Source organism: Rhinolophus sinicus, linkage group LG10, assembly GCF_036562045.2.
Source record: "Rhinolophus sinicus isolate RSC01 linkage group LG10, ASM3656204v1, whole genome shotgun sequence".
NCBI lineage: Eukaryota > Metazoa > Chordata > Mammalia > Chiroptera > Rhinolophidae > Rhinolophus > Rhinolophus sinicus.
In genome coordinates, this window is record NC_133759.1 from 56,213,118 (window position 1) to 56,226,097 (window position 12,980).

The following is a 12,980-nucleotide window of genomic DNA, read 5'->3' on the forward strand; positions in this document are numbered from 1 at the left end:
AGCACCTAGGAATTGCTTTGTCTCAAGGAGAAAGTCCAGAGAAAGTCCAGAAAATCCAAAACAAAATAAGAAACATTCTCTTTAAGCAGGGTGAGAATGAAAGCCATATGATTTTCACTTCTGTATCTTTGCTCCATGAGTTAATAGAGTTCAGAAGCACTCAGTGTGGTCTATGAGAAAGCCAGTGAGCGAATCTATTAATATAATTTCTGAAACCTGACTGCAGGGTGTGAGAAATGCAGACGTATGTGAAAGCTGTTCTGGTCAGTCTGGGGCTATTTTCAAGGATAGCGTCAGAGGGCTCACCAACCTCAGGATGTCAGGACTAGTCACCCGAGCCATGTGTCCCACATCACTGGTGCTGTGGTTAGATAAGAGGGCAGACTGATGAAGAGCTTCTGTTTAGATGGTTATGTATCACCTTAACTCATATTGTTTTTTAAAACAACGGGATACTTCAAAGCTATGATTTCACATACTTTACTTCTAAAGATAAAGATAGGTTTAAAAAGTGAATTAGGACTTGGTTTAATTAGAAATATTAAATAAGTAATCATACAGATGGTAGTTGGAAATGACAAAACTCATTAAGATGGTATGCTAATGGCTGAAGCCTAGAAAACAGTGCAGAAGATAATGTTCTTCTTCTCCCATTGTTTTGATAGTTTCTTGGTTGAGATTTTTGCTATTTGTTTCCATTTACAAAATATCTATATGCTTAAGGCAGAAAATTTGGGGACCCAGAAAAGCACAAATGAAAAAAATAAAAATCAACCATAATGCTAGCACCAAAGATAAGCACAGTTAAGATTTTCTTTTTCACCCATCCAGCACTTTTCCCATAAAAATGGAATTATGCCTTCATACTCTGTTTGACAGCCTTTATTGTTAAGTGTTTTCCATTTAACAATAGCTAGTGAACATTTTTCCCATGTGGTAAGCTTTCTTCTTCAACAACGACTTTATTGGCTGAATAGTATTCTCTCAGGGTGATTAAATCAAAGTCTAATTAATCTCCTTCTGTTGGGAATTAAAATTGTCTCCACTTTTTCACTGCCATATTCAATGACCATCTTTGGAACTTAACACTCTTGTACATATCTCTGAATATTTACTTATCACAAATTCCTAGAGGGAAAGCTGCTAGTTCAGTAGGTTTATCCATTATAAAGGTGTTTTGCTGAAAATTAACAGATTATAGAAAGTTTACCATAATAAATTATTCCAACGGTCAGTTATGAGAATATCCATTCCTATAACACTCACAATGTATTATTATTACCATTGTTTGTTTTCTTTTAAAATACTTTTACTGTTTGCCAATATACTTATATAACTCAGATTACTAAAGACATGGAATGTAAAAATAACCATGTATTTAGAAGTCATTTGTATTTTTTCCTTTTGTGAATTACCTGCATATACTCTTTGTCCTAATTTCTCTTGACATGAAGCCCTTAATCAGACTTAGGTGTGAGTCTAGAATATAATGCTAAATGCCTTAACTATTCCTATCCCAAGAAGAATCTCACTTTACATTTCTTACAATTCTCTTTTAATTAAGGGACAATCATTATTCTTGGGAGAGGGGATATAACTTTTATATTATTGTATTTTTTTCTAACTCATGGAAAAGGTGAGTCAAATTAATTCATTTTTTTAGGACAAAACAGTAAATGTGGTCCAGCCACTCAGCCCTATTCATCAAGTTCAAAAACACCAAGATAAAAAATGGCATAGCGATGGATTCATTCCAATGATGCAGATGTTTGAGCAAGAACAGAAAATACACGTAATAAACTGTTGCAATGAGAAAAATAATTCCTAGAATAATTCTGTGTGTATCAGGTTTAGGAACACTTGATTCTGTCTGTAATTTTGAATCTTACTCATAACCCAGGGTGGTGATAGTCTTTAGGAAGCTACGATAAGCCATCTTCCATTGGTGAAGGTGGTGGTGGTGGTAGAGGTGTTGATGGGCATAGATGGTGACACTACCTGCTTACCTCAATCTAAACATGTCACATGGAATGCAGTAAGTTTTAAATAAAAAGAACAATTAAATTTAATTTTATATTGAGACTTACTTGAGAATTTTAAAATACTTCTTTACTAATCAAAGATACCCTTTATCTCTGGGTTGGCAATTAGTGTCCTCAATTGAAGTGGCTCAGTAGAAAGTAGAATGTCAGGAATATCTTCAAATGTAATGCATGTATTACATTATGAAATGCTAAATAGATTTCTACTTATTAAAACATTCAGAAAGTTCTGGGCAAACTATGAGGGTTGACCCTATTTACCAGTTAAAATCATCGGCTATAATCCATATATTAATTAAATAAGCAATGATTGACCACTCACCACATACTGAGAATTGTTTCATGCACTGGAAATGTTAGTGAGTAAGGAAGGCAAAGATGAACTGCCATCCTCTGGAGGCTAACATTCTGGTGAAGGATGAGCAGGGGGAGTAAGACAGATAATAAGCAAGTAAAAATGAATGAATACGAAATGGAAAAAATAGTGGTAAAGGCTGTGATGAAAACAGATCAGGGGGTGGGATAGAGTGACTTGGTGAGGTGTGAGGCAAGGGAGAACTTTAGATGGGTGGTCGTGGGCAACCTCTTGGAGAAGTTGACATTTAAGCTGATGCCAAGGTCATGGTAAGGGTACTGTGAACTGAGGGGAGAACAAAAGCAAAGGTCCAGAACCAATTTGAAATTTGGTCCAGAACCAATTTGAAATGTTGGGGAAATGGAAAGAAGGCCAGTGAGTGAGCATGCAGGAAAGTGGTATGAGCAGGCTGGTTCATGCACTGCCTCAAGCCATAGTGAGGAGTTGAAATGCCATTCTAAGGGTGTTAGGATGCCACTGGAAGGTTTTAGGCATAGGACTGGCATGATTCAATTTACATGCTAAGATCACTCCAGCTGTGTGTTGAGTGCATTGCCATGGGCAAGAGAAGGGTCGGAATGATCTGTTGGGTTAACACTGGTCAGCCAGGTGAGAGATGCTGGTGCTTTGAACCGGGGGTAGCCATGGAGGTGGAAAGAAGTAAGCCTCAAAACCCTGCAGTTTTTATGTTAAAACTTTGTGTTGCCATTCTGATACTGTTCCTTGACTTTTTGCCTCTTCCAGGACACTGAAATATATATTAACTGCAACCATTTAAGTGTCCTGTGTTGCACTGGGCTTTATACACATTGAATCCTTATAACAGTTTCATCCCAAGCTCATGTGTGGGGAGGCTAACTAGCTCCCTAAGGCCACACCGCTAGTGAGGGGTCATGTTAAGGTTTACCTAGGTCTGTCTGATTCTGAGCAAGGCACAAATCTCAGCCAATACACTACAATGTCTCCATTTAACCTACTGTAGGGGCAGAGTTGGCACAGGGGAACCAGGGCACAGCCAAGTTTTTCTAATGGTTCTTAGAAGGGAAGAATAGCAAAGTTACTAGGAAGGGAGGTTCTTGTTTAAAATAGATTCCTGGGCCCTGCCCTGAGAATCACAATCAAAATCTCTAGGATTGGGGCTTAAAATGTGCATTTAAAAAATTCTCTCAAATGACAGTAAAATGTACAGACACTGCAAAATAGGCACTTGGGCTGGCCCTGTGGCTCAGGCGGTTGGAGCTCTGTGCTCCTAACTCCGAAGGCTGCAGGTTCGATTCCCACATGGGCCAGTGGGCTCTCAACCACAAGGTTGCCGGTTCAACTCCTCGAGTCCCGAAAGGGATGGTGGGTTCCGTCCCCTGCAACTAAGATTGAACACGGCACCTTGAGCTGAGCTGCCGCTAAGCTCCCGGATGGCTCAGTTGGTTGGAGCGCATCCTCTCAACCACAAGGTTGCCGGTTCGACTCCCGCAAGGGATGGTGGGCTGTGCCCCCTGCAACTAGCAACGGCAACTGGACCTGGAGCTGAGCTGCGCCCTCCACAACTAAGACTGAAAGGAAAACAACTTGACTTGGAAAAAAGGCCTGGAAGTACACACTGTTCCCCAATAAAGTCCTGTTCCCCTTCCCCAATAAAATCCTTAAAAAAAAAAAATTGGCACTCAATAAATACTTGTTGAATGAATGAATGAATGAATGAATGAATGAATGAATATAAAGGAAAGATTCGCAGGAAATGAAGATATAGGGAAACTCACTCCCCCAGCCCCTGATTCAGAGAATATTTAAGCCCATTTTAGGGTGAGCCCAAATAGAGCCTCAGCTAGCCCCTTCAGATCCACTCAGAAATTCATGATGTGACTATATGAGTAAGATATACTCAGGCCTTCTATTTTAAATAATTACTCTTGATGCCCAGGTGCTAAGTCCAATTGTCGCCCCAGCTGAGGAAGTACAAACCCCTCTGGAAAACACCTCCTATTTTAAAGGCAAAACAATCTTTTTTAAAGAAAAACAAAACATTATTTTGACATTTTAGTTCTTTTACACATGGGAGCCAGGCCTTACTCATAGGGTCAATTTACCCATTAGACACAATGAGCACAGTGCCTGGACCCGAGGCCTTGAGGGGATCACAAAAATGTTTTAATTTCTTTTAAAATCAAAAGAAAAACATGAATATATTCTAACCTGAATTACATTCAACATTTACCAATGCAGTTGTAAAATGTTTTTTAATCAACACATGACCCAAGAAGGCAGCAGTGCCAAGGGTACACCTAAGTCATAATGTGCCTGCCCACTCACCGCTCTGGGCCCGGTGATAGACAACTTACCTGGCACGCATTGTACAGGAGCTGATGTTCAAACTTCTTGATGCCAAGAATGTTCTGGAACATCTCGTAGAGTTGCTCTTTGCTCAGAATCAGCTCGGAGGCTGCACTGGCGGTCATCCGGGCCTGCTGCTTCCTGGGGTCCTCTTCCCCGCGGTAGATGGCGTCAAACTTGGCCATCCAGGAGCTCAACACCGTCTCCTTGCTGAGGCCGTCGATCTCGGGCAGGCTGCGCACCCTCTTCTCAATGTGCTTCTTGAAGACCTCCCGCGAGTCGTTGGCGGAGCAGCCCCCACTCTGCACCATGCGGGCCACGCGGTCACTCTTCAGGAACACCTGAGCAAGAAGAAAACAAGGAAAAACATTGGGAAGTTGGCCCTGGAAATACCAGTTCCCGGGCATTGCAGGAGGCCCCAATGTGGGGGACTCTTGGCTGTGCAAACTCAGGGAAGTCACGCACATTTTTTGCTTTTGTGTCCAAATCTGGAAAATGAGAATAACAACAGTACTGACCAGGTTGTTGCAAGGATTAAACGAGTAATATCCTGAGAGGTAAAATCTGGTAGCTAGATTTGAGCTCAGACTGCCTGAGTTCTTTCTCTGACACTTAGTGGCTGTGTTTCTTTTGGCAAGTTAATCTCTTTGTAACTCAGTGTTCTCGCCTATAAACTGGGGATAGTAGTCTCTGCATCACATATATTTTAAAATGAAGATTAAATGAGTTAATATATGAAAACCACTTTTAAAAATAGCCCATACCGTGTTTTCCCAAAAATAAGACCTAGCCAGACAATGAGCTCTAATGTGTCTTTTAATTAATTTTTGCTCCAAAAGACGCATTAGAGCTGATGGCCCGGCTAGGTCTTATTTTCAGGAAAACAGGGTATTAATGCCTTAGGAGTAGTTGTTGTGCTTGTCACTATTATTATACATAAAGTATCTGGCACAATGTCTGGCACATAGCACTTAAATGTTAACCACTATTTATAGCTCATTTTATCCTCTCAGTGATACTCATTACAATGGAAATTGAATTAAGCACATATGTATTTAATGTCTATCTTCCCTTCCCAAAATGTAGACTCCACATGGTCAAGGACTGTGTCCTTCTTGTTTCCCACAAAACCATCTGTCCCTAGTACAGAGCCTGGCACTTTCAGAGTGAGTGAACATAGAAGGTAGGCATTATATTCAGTCCATTTTGTACATGTAAAATCAAGACTCCAGAGAGGGGAAGGGACTTGTTTTTGGTAACTCAAACTGGCTGACTTTGAATGTGTGGTCTTTTGACTTCACCTTGGTTTCTTCCTTCCTTAGGGGTCTCCCCTGCCTGGTGGGAAAGCTTTGTCCTCTGGTGGGGAACCCTAAGTTGTTTTGCTGGTGCTGCCTGGGTCCTGGACCAAACCATGCATTAAGAAGAGTTTACTTTTACTGCAGTGCCAACCATTTGGGAGCTTACACAAGCTACATGGTTCTTCTGGGTGAAATACAAGGTAGTGAAGCTGCTACTTCGTATTCACAGAGATGAAACTCTGACACTTTTGAGCTGTGTCCTGGTCACACTTCATAAGGTGTATAAATATCCTTTCAGAAGCAGAACAAATGTTCATTACTCTGTCAGATTTCAGGAAATGCCCTTGATGGCCATGAGATGGCATTGCTTGGGGTGCATCTCATCACCTCCTGCTTCCTCACAAAGCCTTTCTTGGGGAAGAGCGATATTAGAAAGGTGGCCTCCATTTATTACTGATTTAATGAACTCACTTAGAAAGAAGGAGGGCTGAGGGTTTGATTCACAGGCTAGAGGCAGTGGCCCATTCACCTGAGCCTGGGAACTGGTACTTAGCTGAGATCTTAGACTTCATTTAAACATCAATTTTAGGGTGGCCAGTTAGCTCAGTTGGTTAGAGTGCAGTGCTCTTATTCCCACATGGGCCACTGTGAGCTGCACTCTCCACAACTAGATTGAAACAACTACTTGACTTGGAGCTGATGGGTCCTGGAAAAACACACTTAAATAAATAAAAGTTTAAAATAAAATAAAATAAAATAAAATAAAAATCAATTTTAGAAAAAAAGTTTCAAATAAATCCTCAGGCTTTATAAGCCTTCATGAGCCAAAGAATTCATCTGAAAATTTGTTAATGCTTAATACAGATGGTTTCTACATTGTGTCTCAGTTTTAGATCTCCATCTCAAAGAACATCAAAGTTTTGAGTCAAATAGAAGTTTCTGGGAAGGCAATATAGCAGGAGCTATAAACCATGGTCCCAGGCCAGCTCTACCACCAACTTGCTGTATAACCTTGGGTAAGTCGCCTTCCCTCTCTGATTCTCCTGTTTCTAATCTGCACATTGAAGGAGTTGAACTATAAAATGTTGGGGATGTCCTTCCAGCTGTAACATTTATACTCTTTTTATTTTATTTTATTGGGGAATATTGGGGACCAGTGTGTTTCTCCAGGGCCCATCAGCTCCAGGTTGTTGCCCTTCAATCTAGTTGTGGAGGGCGCAGCTCCACTCCTAGTCCAGTTGCCATTTGCAATCTAGTTGCAGGGCGCACAGCCCACCATCCCATGCAGGAATTGAACCGGCAACCTTGTTGTTGAGAGCTCGCGCTCTAACCAACTGAACTAACCGTCCACCCCTCTGTAAGCTCAGTGGCAGCGGCAGCTCGTTGTCTTCAATCTAGTTGTAGAGGGTGCAGCTCACTGGCCCATGTGGAAATCGAACTGGCAGCCCTGTTGTTCAGAGCTTGTGCTCTAACCAACTGAGCCATCCGGCTGCCTATATTCTTCTTTACAAGCTTATTTTTCCCTTTCTTTGGGCACTCAGTAGGTAGAAGTCACTGTGCCAGGTGCCAGGGACACAGCAGTGAGGAAACAGATGCAGATCCAGCCTGCACACCTCCATGACATTATTTTAATAATTCCATGCAAATATCATACAATCTGGGATAAGTGCTATCCAGGGAAAGTACAGGAGTCCATGGGTGCATATAATCAGGAATCTGTTCTAATGTGTGGTCAGGAAAGCCTTCCTGGAGGAAGAGTCCTTTGAGGTGATATGTGAAAGATGGTTAGGTGAAGTGAAAGCGAGAGAGTGTTTCAGAGACAGTGAACAATCTATGTAAAGACCCTGAGTGTCTGAGCAAATAAGGGGAAGCCAGTGTGGCTGGGGCAGTGAGGAGTGGGGAAGGACCCGTGTCAGGTGGGCACAAAGGGACCAGAATGCCAAGGGCATGGGAGGCCACATTGGGTATGTGGGTCTTCATTTGAAGGGCACTGGGAGACCATGAAGGTCTTAAGCTGGGACACACACAATCAAGTTCACATTCTCTGTCTTTAATGTAGAAAACAGACCTGAAAAGGGCCAGGAGACTAGGCAGCAGCCCAGTGGGCAGCACTTATAGAAATGCAGGTGACTGATGATGGTAGAGGGGATGCAAAGGGGTTAATCCCTTGTTTTTGTTCTAGTGAACATCAGAGGTGACTTGGCAACATTCAATGAACAATGAAGCCATACTCTCTTCCCCATCGGTTAATATCAGTGTCCCAGCCCATGAAACTAGGGCTGGCCCCAGTTATAAGCCCTCAGCATCACATTCCTTTCCCCCAAAGACGTTTCATAGCTCCCATTTGTCATCTGTCTTTGTGACTCTTTGGTTAATATCTGAGTCCCAGGAAGGCAGAAGTTGTAGCTACTTTTTCCTATTACTTCTCCTGAGTGTTTAAGACACAGCATGGTGCACAGTTGGTACTATGTTGAATGAGTGAATGAATAAGAACAAAAGACCCTTCTCAAAGCAGAGACCCTACTGAGATTATATCTATATGCAGGCAGGAAAGTAAAGGGGAAAGCAGCAAGCACAATATATTGTCTCTCCAAACAGTTGAGACTAGATATTCCATGGGACCTGAAAATAGGTGGTAAGAATTAAGGATGATTAATAATGTGGTAAAGATTTGGTAGGGTACCTGATGGACACTTGTCTCATTAGGGAGACCACCTCAGGGATGATGTAGATGCCTGATCACTGCACTGCACACCTGAAGCTGAACAATAATGAATGTCAACTATAATTATATATATATATATATATATATATATATATATATATATATATACAGTCACAAGAAATAGAGTGCAGCATTAGGAATAGAGACATAGAGACAGTGGAAATGCAATGGCTCTGTGCGATGTCAGAGGGGTAGTAAGTTGGGGAAGGGGGTTATCACTTTGTGAGGGGGATAAATGTCTAATTATTACATTGTTTTGTACCCCTGAAACTAATTAAAAAAAAAAAAAAAGAAATGAGGATGTTGGCACATTGGTCCCAGCTGGTGTCCATAACCGGCTGGGTGATTCCTATGTGACACATCATCTGCTTCACATAGTCCCTTCCTTTGTACATAGTGGCCACTCAAAAAATATTTGTCGAACTACTAGATGACCTTAGCCAAGTCACTTAAACTCTATCAACCTTACTCTCCTTCACTGTCACACAGGGTTAATCCAGACAGTCTTCTTTGATGAGGATTAAACTGAAAGGACTTTGAAAAGGAGAGGCTCCATCTGTCCAGAGGTAAAATATGGTTGCCAGACCCCAGGATGAGGGGAGATGAGTGGGCTGTCACGAGTGTGGAGGAAGGAGGCTGAAGATTGAGGAGACAGCAAAGATGGAGTGCCGAAAGGAGGCAAGGCAGCCCGGGGGAGAAAAGGTGGCAGCAGAAAACTAATTTTCCAGGCACATCATCCGTCTTGGCTTCTCCGTCTGTCAGAGGGAAGTGGGGCCTGGGCCAGCCTCGCCCCATAGTGAATGCAGCCACTGAGGACTGATTGCTTCTGTGCCTCTAAAACCACTCTTGACACTCATTTGTACTGAGAGCTTTATCTGGTGTTTTTGTTTTCAGTTTTTGTTTTTGGCAGTCAATGGCTGTCGCAAGAGACTTCCTCTCCAGGCACAGTTTTATGCGGCCCATCCATAAATCCGCCCTACTCTTCTGCCAACTTCCAGATAGGTCATAATGGGAGATGGAAGATAAACAAGTAAAAATGGAACGGTGAAGGGCAGTCAGTTCAGTGACTTGACCTCATCCATCAGTCCTCCCCTCCATCGCCAGTGCCAAGCAACCTCAAGGTTGTTTCAGAAAGCCATGAGCACATCAGTACTTAATGACTGTACACAGTACGGGGCGGGGGGAAGCTGGCCCACGTCCCACTTCTTGCTGACTGGCTGAGAAACCAAGTCAGGCACTTTCCTGCTCTACAAATCACATCATTCTGACATAAATTACAAAAAGATCTGGATGTTAGAGTAAATGAGATTAAAACACACACACATACAACAACGACCTGGTCGCTTCTAATAAATGACACACAGATAACAGAAGGCGCAGGCTCTAGTGCCACGTGGCCTGGGTTCAAATCCTGACTATACCAGTCGCTAGTTTTGAAACCTGAGCAAGTTACTTAACTTTTGGGGCTTTAGTTTCCTCAACTCTCAAATGGGAATCCTAACTACCCTACCTGAAGGAGTTGGGTAAGGATTTAATGAGACAATGTCCGTCAACTAGTGAGCACGGTGCCTGCTACGAGAATATAACAAAAGTTAGTTATTCGTTTTTAAAAGACTATCATGCAGTCATGAAAAAATAATAATACTTTTTTCATTAGCATCAAAAGATGTCCATGATGTATTGTTAAACCAGAGACTTCCAATGGCAGGGGGGAGATGGGGTTGGAGGATCGAAGCATGACCCTGGATTGAGAACATCTTAGGTGGTAAAACATTTTACCGATGACTGTCATATGTGTGACTTTTGCCGACATAGAAAGGGGATTGAAAACCATGTGCTAATGAAACAAGTGGGATATTAATAGTTCCCATCTTAATATGGAAATCAAACAGCTATCTTTATGTTTATAGATACATTAAAGTATCTGAAAAGATATATACCCAAATTTCACAGTGGTCATTCAGGATGATGGGATTATAGGTATTTTTCTAACTATTTCATCTAGATTTTTTCCTATACTGTCCACTTTTATAATTGGCAGGTTTTACTTGCAAAATCACTTAAAGTGCCCCTTCCTATGTGAAAAAAAGTAAAAATTTACCTTTGGTAAGGCAAGGTTCATGTTAATTTCTAAAATAAAATACACCTTTGGATCTCAAAGCTATTCCTCACCAAAAGGTAAGGCATCCTAGGACAAACTCCAGTGCAGATCTGGGGCCATGACCTGTGGTAGGTGGTGGTCGTTTAGGAGCAAAAGCAGTTCCCTTTCCCCTGTCTATACTTCTTTTCCTTGTCTTGACCTTGTACTTTCTTTACCCCAAGCCCAGGCCCAGAAATTCGGGAGTGGATTGATTCTATCAACTTTCAACTCTTTGCTATTATTTCTACGCACTAGATGGGCACCACACCACCATTCTCTCCTTCTAACCTTCATATATTCATAATGGCACGTTCCAGGTGCTAGATTCAAGATGAGGTTGTGTGTGTGTGATTGTGTGTGTGTGTGTGTGTGTGTGTGTGTGTACACTTTAACCCTGAGAACAATTATGCACGATCAGTCTTATTACAGAGGAAGGCACTGAGGCTCAGACTTGGCTGGCATCCCAACGTCACCATACAGCCAAATTAGAAGTCGACCGTACACTGTTTGGACACTAAACTTGTCCTCCTAATGACACTGACCTCTGCCTCGTCCTTCCTTCCTGGCTTTCCCATAAGGACGAATGCCTTCAGAATGGGTAGTTTCTCTTCTCCTAGGGATGTGTCTGTTCTAAGACCACTAAGGAGTTATAGTGGGTTTTGCATATTGGAAAATATACAGCTTCATTTCAGAGAAACAGCCAGGTGTGACCTGACAGCTACTTTTCTTAGATTTAATAAAAAAACTTCAATCATAAAGACTAAACAAAATATGTCACCCTGTATAGAGGACACTTGCATTTTTTAGCCTGTCAACCATCCTTTCCTCTTTGAACAGCCTCTCAGTCTGAAACCTCTTTGTCATTACACAGTTTCAATGGGACTGTCAACCATGGGACCCTGTCCTTCCTTAGCCAAGTGGTGAGTTGGGACCTGAGCTTGGCCAATCACACTTCCCGTTCTGGGGTTCAGATTCAGAGTGTGGAGGCACAAGGAGGGAATGGTGTTGGAGAGGATTCAGACCAATGATAGAGTGTCCGTTATAGCCTGCTACCTGCCTTCCTAAAGTCAGTCTGCCCTGCTTTCCAGTTTTCTTTATGCTCAGTTATTTCTTTTAATAACAACAACAACAACAATAGTTGTTATTGTTATTATTAAAGCTTAATTTAATCACAGCCAGTTTCTGTTGCTAGCAACTGAAAAATTTTGTCTGATACAACATTCAAAGCTAGTTTGACAAAAACCAACCGGGCCTTTTTTAGAGGAGATCAGCTAAAAAAAAACAAACAAAAAAACAACCAAACCAGTCAGGCAGAGCAGTCCCACCACCTGAAGCCCAGGCGCAGCTGCAGAGTTCTCCGCAAGTGCGCGCATGTCTTCCTCCCCATTCTACAGCCCCACTTCCCACCAAATCCCCCATGTTTCCTTCCAGGCCACATCTAAGTGAGAAAGTTTTTGTAAAACTTTTCCATCCATCTCATCTCTGATGCTAGGATCAGCATGTGAAGAAATCAAAATAAAGCAGGGGGATGAGGAGGTGAAGGTGAGAATGGAGGCTTACGTTTTAGACGTTTGTCTTAAGAGGGCTGAGAGTCAGAAAAGATGTGGAGGCCAAGAGTGGACTCTTTGAAGTGTGAGGACTGTGGCTGTGGGACCAGTTTGGGTTGCTGGGCCACATCTCAGCACCTACCCCTGCACTCAGCCCTCAAAGCCATGATGGAAGAGAGTAAAGGACTCGTCTGCTGCCCTGCTGGACCCTCTTGGATAGTCAGGGCCACCACCAAAGGATCAAATACCATAGGGAAACTGGGGCTCCCTTCACCCTGGCCCAGCTCAGGTGCCAGGCCTCACCAGCTTGCCGTTGATGGTGGCAGGCTGGGTTCAGACTGGGCTGGATGAGCACAGACAGAAACTGCTCTTTACTACTCTAGTGTGTTGACAAACCATTTCTGCCTTACTTAGTAAGACAGGCAAATAGCTGAAACTGACTTTTTCTAGTATGATAATCTCAGAACTTTTTGAGGAAAATATTTCTTGTTTTTGTTTTTTTCCTTAATGACATTACCCTTGGTAACCTGGAATGTGAAGGTGTA

The 12,980-nt window shown here is 42.3% G+C and overlaps 1 protein-coding gene across 20 annotated transcripts in view; it reads right to left on the reverse strand.

The window, feature by feature from the left end:
- CADPS (calcium dependent secretion activator) overlaps positions 1-12,980 on the reverse strand; it is a 463,055-nt gene that overhangs the window by 326,712 nt on the left and 123,363 nt on the right. For all 20 annotated transcript variants that reach the window (XM_074313221.1, XM_074313220.1, XM_074313225.1 and 17 more), the window contains exon 3: positions 4,734-5,066. In XM_074313221.1, coding sequence (XP_074169322.1) covers positions 4,734-5,066 — 333 coding nt within the window. The remainder of the gene's footprint in view (positions 1-4,733; positions 5,067-12,980) is intronic.